Source organism: Pieris napi, chromosome 6 (genome assembly GCF_905475465.1).
Source record: "Pieris napi chromosome 6, ilPieNapi1.2, whole genome shotgun sequence".
Lineage (NCBI taxonomy): Eukaryota > Metazoa > Arthropoda > Insecta > Lepidoptera > Pieridae > Pieris > Pieris napi.
The window spans coordinates 6,971,166-6,980,007 of NC_062239.1; the positions used below are offsets into that span (position 1 = coordinate 6,971,166).

At 32.1% G+C, this 8,842-nt stretch overlaps 1 protein-coding gene across 1 annotated transcript; it reads right to left on the minus strand.

The window, feature by feature from the left end:
* Window positions 1-64: 64 nt before the first annotated feature.
* Window positions 65-8,624, minus strand: LOC125050492 (very-long-chain (3R)-3-hydroxyacyl-CoA dehydratase). The gene is made up of 8 exons (XM_047650382.1): window positions 8,427-8,624; window positions 8,123-8,339; window positions 7,837-7,962; window positions 7,124-7,247; window positions 4,575-4,780; window positions 3,968-4,107; window positions 2,358-3,411; window positions 65-389 (listed from the first exon to the last, which is right to left on the minus strand). Exons 2-7 carry the CDS (start codon window positions 8,315-8,317, stop codon window positions 3,087-3,089), a joined length of 1,116 nt encoding a protein of 371 aa, XP_047506338.1. The 5' UTR covers window positions 8,318-8,339; window positions 8,427-8,624; the 3' UTR covers window positions 65-389; window positions 2,358-3,086.
* Window positions 8,625-8,842: the final 218 nt, after the last annotated feature.

Sequence of the window (8,842 nt, forward strand, 5' to 3'; positions counted from 1 at the left end):
TATGTCTAATAGCTTATTCTTCTTACACATTTTGTTAGTATGTAATAAAGAAATAATAATATATTATTTATATTTTTATTTTAAAACAAAAGAAAAGTAACAAAAATAAAATAATAACTAATCTATTCCATTTGTCATTCTTAGAGGAAGAACAAATATTGTAAGTCCTTACAATCTAAACAATCTTTATTATATCAAAATGCACAGGGTAATAAGCTAATGTCTTTGGTATTTGAAAATAAGTCACCAAATTTTTTTTGTTTGTGTGTTATCCTCTAACTACAGAGTCATTCGTTTGGACTTATTAAAAACAAACACTACTGAAGTTTCATTAAACCATAATAAAATGTAATAGCAACTTATTTTCATGAAAACTAGATTACAGACACCTATATTAGGGTGGTCCTTATTCCTAAGAAAAAAATTTTTTTTCTTTAATTTCGCGGGGCACCACGTAATTTGGATATATATCCTTAAAAAAGTGTTTCAGTATTTTTTTTGAAAATTTTAAATGATATTTAGAGGTCGCTACCAAGGTTTGAATTTTAAATAAAAATTGAAAATCTGTATTTGTTAGAATTCTTTATTTTTATACCCAGGTCTTAAAAATGTTACGAAATTATTGTTATTGTTATTAATTAAGATATTATATAGATATCTGATTTGTTTATTTTAAAGATACAAGGGTTGAATTGTTAGTATTAGGGTACTTTATCCTATACTCTTTTACCATCAAAAGCAAATATTGCTTCTGTTCTTCATTTGTGGTAATTAATTTTTTATATTCTTCCATTCTTCTCAGCTATGTCGTTCACTACTCGCAATGAATGAACGATATTTTTGGCAGCTATATAATCAGCGTCTTCGTTCCAGGTTTCGACGTCTTTTAAAAAAAACATGATGAGAGATCTAGGGTCTGGAAGAATCTTAAGGAATGGACTACTCACGAAGTTTTCTATTTTTTTTTGTCGATATGTGCGATGTCAAGGTTTATTCGTTTTAAGCAATCCTCTGTGCCTTAAATTTTGAGTACTTCTACCATTTTTTTCTTTTCTTGAACTGAAACTTCGTCATTGAAAAACGCAAGCGAAACTATGTCTTCTGACAAATTATTTAAAATCTTTATCAGCACATCAGTAGCTATATTTCTGTTGAAGCTTTAAGGTCTATTAATAATTGTAAGTCGCTTCTAAGTGCTGACTGACTCGAAGACTGCTTGATCAATATTTGACATAAATCATCACCGTGAAAATACATATTTCTCTCACAGCCTTTTCGTCCTTCTTCGTTAGCTTAAACTGATGCTTAAATAAAACATTTTTAAACTGTACAAGGCTCTTGCCATCCACTTAGCTCGATGAAGACCAGCAGGTCTCTGAAATGAAACGCTTTTGTCAGGAACACCTCCTAAGGAAATGATAGTAAGATTCAACAGTTCTCTGTAGTCATGTCGAGGTTCATGTACTTGAAGTTGCTTTTATGCAAACGAAATCCTGTCTGCGGCCACTTCTGCAAGAATATTTGCCTCAGCGTCATCAGCTGTTATTGATTTGAAGTCGCTTTGGTCAATAGTGTTACAATTGTTCTTAAATCTTTTGAATAATTGTATATCAGGAGCACTAGATGGGGCAAGCAATTGATCCACTACAGCTGACAACATAATTTCCATTATGTGGTGACAACAAGCAAACCAAAGCTTATTTTTATTCATTTTGCGCTCCAGAAGGACGAATACTCCACTCCTTAAGCCGGTATTTACAGCAGTAGTGTCAAAACATTGTCTAACATTTTACTTTATAGCTCAAATTCCATGACTTTATAGCTTCATAGACAGCTGGACGCACAAGCTTCGCTTGTTCCACGTTCCAATTTTGGAATAGCGAGTAGTTGATAAACTCCATATCCTGATGTCAAAATTGGCAGCCGATCTTTAGTTTTGTGTCCAGTAATATCTTCGAGAAGTTTACCGTCCCAATGGATTGTTAATGACGAATTAGGTTTAAACTCGCTTTTGAGCGAATCTGCACAGCTTTGCGATTTTTGACCCATTACCGACGCATAGTAGATCTATTGACATTAAATTCTGATGGACCATAGCCTGCACATTTCAAAGTAGATGTCACGACCATAGTTGCTTGTCTGTCACTCAATTTAGAGACATCAAGACTGGTATCTAATTGAGTGTTAATAATATAAAAAATATATTATTTGTAAAAAATTTGACAGCTGGTAGCGACCTCTAAATCTTAACAAAAACAAAAACAAAAAAACACGTATTTCATATTTAGAGGTATATAATCAAATGAGAAAGTGCCCCGAGGATAATTCAAAAGTCGAAATATAAGGACCACCCTAACCTATATACTTATTTTTAACTCTACTTGTTAATAAAATCATTTAGGTAATACATTGTTTAGTATTTACAGTTCTGTTAAGGTAAACAAAATATTATGCTGTAGTAAACTTAAAAACATAGTCTTTATTTTAAAAATACAACTTATAAAATCTTAGGTCAGGTCATCTTAAACTATTAAACCTTACTAATTACGAATTACTAAACACGTTTTTAGCAAAGAATTAAAATATGTATGTAAACAAAGAAAATTAATTTACAGCAGTTAGGTATTTAATTTTAATAAATAATCTATTTTAGCAGGTTTTCTTGCTTCCCACAATTGATATTAAAAATAATGTTATAGGAGAAAATATTTTCATAAAATAAATTTAATACAACAGTTTTGGCTTGATTCAAGTTATTAATAGTTGGAAATATTTCATTTTAATATAGGAAAAGAGGAATTCTGCAATAAGGATGTTTATAATACAAATTAAAAACAATAGTTACATCCATTGTATGGTTAAAATAATTAATATGCTTAAACACTAATGGTGTGTAAGCATATTAATGTTACATTGCTTATGTTAGATCTTAAGATATATGTTTGATGATGTTTGTTTACTTCTTACTATTTTTATTGTTTGATTTTAATGTTTAACTCATGGCCGTGTCCATCGATGTTGTAATACAGAAATAGTTTTCTTCTACAGACAGAGTTTTTTTTGACAGTTTAACAGAGTACTAATTCTTACTTACATTTTTTAATGATGATTTTTGGTTTAAGCTTGACTGTACGTAGTTTATGCATATGTTTCATAACAAAGAACATACCGGGAAAGGCTAGTATCAGAAGGTATACCCTGAGAAAGTTAGGCAAATGGAAAGCAAAGTTCCACTCATTGGGCAGGGAGATAGTGAACTTACCACTTTCTTCAAAGTAGGGGATATTTCTTAGTATGACGATTGCCTCACAGAGGATTCCCAAGGGATAGAGTGGGATCCACAAGGTATAACGTAACCAGGTTAGGAGATAAATCTCTTTTCTGTAAAGTTGTGCTATGTAAAAGGGATACCTGAAAGAACATATAAATACATAATATACATACTTATTTAATAGCATTAAAGTAATATTTAAGGAAACACCTACATAAATACATGTGTTCTAATAATATTTAGTGTAAGAAACAATCTGACAGATACACTTTATTGCTTTTGTTTGTTGGAAAGGCAAGTTAAAGTGAATACTAACACCAACAAGACATATTTATATATTAATTATATTGACATCTTGTCATGTATAAGTAACCTTATCCATAAACCATAATATTAATATGTGGCCACAGCTGAATCATTTTCATTATTCTAACACAAATTAGCCATTTTAAAACAGGGTTTTTTTTTCAAATTCTCGATAAAGATTTGTATAAAGATGATTATTAATTCACTATATAAATTCTATGCATGCTAGTTATTAAAACGCATACACAGTATTTAATCGGGAAGCAATGTGTTCGATTCCCACCAACCTTCTATATGTAACAATTAAAAATGGAGGCAAAACTGTGTTTGCAGCATACCGAATTACAGCTATGATCTTCTTACAAATATTCATAGAGGAAAACTTATTACCTGACAACCTCAATCAGGGTCCAAATACAAAATAGGTAAAACACTACAGGTTTCGTCTGCATCCGTGGTTCCGCGTCTATCATTGCAAATAATACGAACGCCCGACCACCCACTTGTAAGAATGCTACAAGAGGGCTTCCCTGAAAATCGTTAACTCGTTGTAATTGTGTCTATATTTATATAGTAACTAGCAGACCGGCCAAGCGTTGCTGTGGCTAAGGTTTTCGTTATATTACATAGTAGTAAACTATTCAAGGGAAACGGTAGGAGAACACCAGTCATGGGGACCACCATGCTTTTTTGTGGTTATGCCATTAAATTGTAGCTTATTTGAAACGTTGGTAGGTACTTTCAACAAAGCGCCATCTGCTAAAACTGTGACTATCAAATAATAAACAAATATTTTGTAATAAAATAATATTGCGTTATAAATTGAGATGTAAGCTATCCTATCTTTTAAGTTAGATCAAGCTGCACACGGTGTGCAAATTTGATTGAAATCGGTTCAGTAGTTTAGGAGTCTATAGCGGACAAACAACGTGACGCGTAATTTATATGTATTAAGATCAGCTTTTGTTACATAACTATTTTAAAGACAACAAAATACCTTAGTATATCGAAATAACGGGTGCATAACTTCGAGGAACATCATTAATTGAAGGAACTTCATAGCTCCCCCTACATGCTCGTAAGTGCCCTCTATGGATGCATATTCCAGTTTAAAGAATCGCACCATCATTACGCATAGTACGTATGTGAAGCCGATAAATTGAAACAAGTTGTATAATATGAGGTATACCTTTTTCACCTCTTCTGTAACATGGAAAATTTTATTTTAAAATCATAAATTTAGTCTATAATAAATTAAACCTGGCTACTTCTAAATAAAATTAATTTTACAGGTTTATTTCAAATCTACACATAAAATGCGGTTCATACATCAAATTGATAACCTCCTTTTTTTGTTTAAAAAGGGTGAGCTACTTGCCTGCATTTTTTAAATTATTTCTTTATGTATTCAAATTCGTTACATTTATACAAAAACAAATGACATAATACATAAAATAATAAGGGATGCAACGGGAGGCCTTATCGCTAAGAAGCGATCTCTTCCATGCAACCCTAGTAATGGAAAAAAACTATAAAAGAAATATGATGAAGTGCAAGAAGTGCATAAACAGAATTATAAAAAAAAAATTAAAAAAGTAAACTAAAAACTTAAAAGCTTATCTCACGGATTCATGAATTGCGATACAATACACGATAAAGAATAAGAATTACAAATTTTAAATGTTTATTGTTAGGGAGGTAGCCAATTGTCGAGTTGAGCAGCCTATTCACAACATAATGGTGGTGATCCTAAACGAATTGCCTTACAAGGATGAGCTGTGAGATGAAGTTTCCAATAACCATCTATTAGAGGAGAGTAACATATAAGGGGTGTCTCAGTAAGAGTGCACTTTTTCATTTTTAAATAAAGACAAGTATTTTATGACAGAGTTCTGATATTTTTATTGTATTGTAAAGAAGACATGTTCCGATTAAGTATGGAATAAAATATCCGGCAAATGACCTCCACGGCTACGATGATAGGCCATTACACTCTTCATGAAATTTTCCATGACTTTTTCACAGAGATGTGGCTGTATCTCACCGATGATGGATTTTCGATTTGAGCTCAGGAAAGGTTTTGGGGTTTATTCGCATAAACTCGAGATTTCACAAAACCCCAAAGAAAAAATCGCACGGCGTTAAATTGCACGATCTTGGTGGCCAGTTGACATCAGGATTTCGTGAGATAATGTGTTCTGTTCATCGGAGAAAATGACTCTTTTCGAAAACTTGGCATCGACTTTTCTTTGCTCCATTACTCATTGAGCAAATTGCCGGTGCCTTCCTTGGTCTGCTGGTTTGAGCTCCTGAGTTAACTGAATCTTGTACGCATGAAGGTCTTTAGTCAAAATTTGCTAAGTCGAATTGATGTTTTCGGGTATTCGGCGACACTCTCGTTTACAGCAGCAATGTCTTCAAGGGACCGACCGGTACGTTGACGCAAAGGATTCTTATTATCCATACCTTATTGACCCAGTTTCTTCAAATTTTTTGACCACTCTTCGAATGGTTGACACATTAGGTGCACTTTCTCGGCTGAAAATTTGGTGAAGTTTGCGGGCGTTTTCAGCGTTACTTTTGTAATAAGTTTTCACAATTATAACGAGTTGTTCTTTCAAAAAGCGCTCCATTTTTAATAATCGGAATAAACAGAGTTGACACCTGTCAAATTTCAGAGTTGCCACTTGCAGGAAAACCAAAAATATTACAATTTTAAAAAATGCACTCATACTGAGACATCCTATAGTTTTAACTTTTAAGGACCTGAGAATTTGAATTCATTTTAAAGATACGAGGCAGTTTTGCGATTGAAAAGAATTGAGTGTAGAAGTTGAAGGAGATGAGCGTCACGTCTTTGTCGAATAGGTAGCCACCCGAGCTGCCTGCGGAATTTGGACGCACTGTCATATTTCCTAAGACCAAATATAAAACGTATGCAAAAATTCTGCAGGCGTTTGATCTTGTCAAGCAGCTCTTCATTAATATCAGAGGTGCATGAGTGCGCATCATCGAGATTAGGAAGAAATTGCGCTAACATACTTGTACGGATTTTTTTTAAATTTACACAAAACACTAAATTCATGAAATTAATATTAATTCTTACTCGATTCTTCTGACATTTTCCAGTTCAACACAATTATTGACAGACTGAATAATAAATTTATGTTTCGTTTGTTAAATTTGAGTTACGAATAATACGTCATTCCTACTTAATATTGTTATCTAAGAGTTGATTACGATAAAGATAATTAGCCTTTTTTCTGATAGACCATATTACTATTATTATTAGTTTTTCAAAGACATTGTTAAAATAGGTAATAATAGTAAAAATCATCTTCAATATATGCTTATTATAAGTAATTAAATATTCTTATTGATTATAATATATTGGCTCGGCACAGTTTGTTTTGTGTTGTAATTACATGAATTCCCGAAAGTCATCACTACATCTACAGATATATTTTCATGAAAGTAATTCAAGACAATTTAAAGACTTCACTAAAGTTTCTATCCTAGTCCAGGTATTAGGAAATTTTACTTTACCTTTCCGATATCCAAACTCTTCTTTATGCAGTTTGTCATACATCCCCGGATAATCCTTCGTAACATCACGAGTTTCCTCTTCACTTCCTCCATCATCCTCGGTTTTCCATTGGTCAAAATTAATCTGAAAATTATATAAAACAATTTATCTAAGTTGGCGTAACTCCTTGCTTTTCTTAGGCAAAATATAATTAAATTTTATTGTGTGGGTATGCACCATGACTAATTATAATTGGAAACAATTTGTTTTTACCTAACAAATGTGTTTGTTTTTTTTGGAAATGGATGAATATAACAAATAAAGTGAAATAGATTTTGAAATTTAGTTTTAACATTATTATTTTTGTTTCACACGGGAGGCAAACAAGCAATCGGGTCACTTAAAATTAAGTACTTACCGCTGTTACTCATGGACACTTACGATAGGTGGGTTGGAAGAGCGTTTCTGGCTTATAGTATATGTAAGAGACGCTCTTCTCTTAAAAGCCCCTAAATCGTAACTGTTGAGAAATATCTGGCAGCTGGTTCCATAAAAGTACTATTGTATTATATAATTTAGCATTACCTTCCAGGTGACTGAATGTTGTTTTGTATGAAACCTTGGAAACCCATGATGCATAGTGTATGTGTATTATTAAAGCTGGTTCAGTATTATTGAGTTTATCTTTTACACAGAAAAAAATAAAAATTATAATATAAAATAGCATAGCTACCTTAAGCCAGGCAGGCTTTTGTGGTTGTGCTGTTAATCTTGGCCACCAAGCTGCCTCATTTTTTTCTAAAACCACTTCAATACGATTTTCATATACCTTGACTGTTGTGTTCTGTTCATCTTTGCTCTAAAATTATCAGTAAGATTTGAACAACAAAAGGCTTCTTACTAGTAATTCCTATGTTGATTTTTTCTCCTTTTTTAAATCAGTAGAAGAGATATAATATTAAAGAGAAGAGATATTAATATGAAAATATTTTAGATGTTTCTAATCAGAATATACTTACTAATTTGATCGAAGCATATAAATCCAAATTGAATACATAATTGGAAAATCCATGAGCACCAAAACCTTGTGCCGAGAATTTTATGTTATTTTCTATAACATCGATGTTTGGTTTTTCAGCGTTTCGCAAATCAATTTTTAACGAAATAATTTTCGACGTTTGCGCCCAATATACAAAGGGACTGAGTATTACCATTTTTGCTTCTATTTAAGAATTCCTGCAAAATTAAATGTATATTGAGAATATAAAATTATTACGCGAATAATCAACAGAATATTCAGGATAAAAATATACGAGGCTGTACCTATAAAGAAATCCCTAGGATCCAATCCCAAATCCCAATAAACCAAACAAGATATTTGTTGGATTTGATTTTTCCGCAGGATTTTTCAAAGATTATCTATAGAAAAACATGCACAGATTATAAGTGAATATAGAAGCCGAAATGCTGTTGGCTCAAATTTGATAACACGTCTTCTTTTGATCAGCCCCTTTAACACTTTATTTTATTTAGATATAAAATATTCATTAGTATCTACATTTTAAAGTAAAATCTCAAAAAGACGAGTAGGCAAGCTATGAGAACTTTCAAGAACCGTCCGCAATATAACACAAAACATGAGCCACATTTGACCACCTCTTAACTTAAACACCGTAATATATAAAATAACAAAGTTATAAGATTATAATATAACTCATATATTTCAAATTAGCCACACG

Excerpts from the sequence above, each read along its gene's own strand:
- LOC125050492 (XM_047650382.1), bottom strand. The coding sequence starts at position 8,317 with ATGGTAATACTCAGTCCCTTTGTATATTGGGCGCAAACGTCGAAAATT. Across the intron at positions 7,963-8,122 it reads TATATGCTTCGATCAAATTA|AGCAAAGATGAACAGAACAC; the intron begins GTAAGTATATTC and ends TGATAATTTTAG. Across the intron at positions 4,781-7,123 it reads AGAGTTTGGATATCGGAAAG|AAGAGGTGAAAAAGGTATAC; the intron begins GTAAAGTAAAAT and ends TCCATGTTACAG.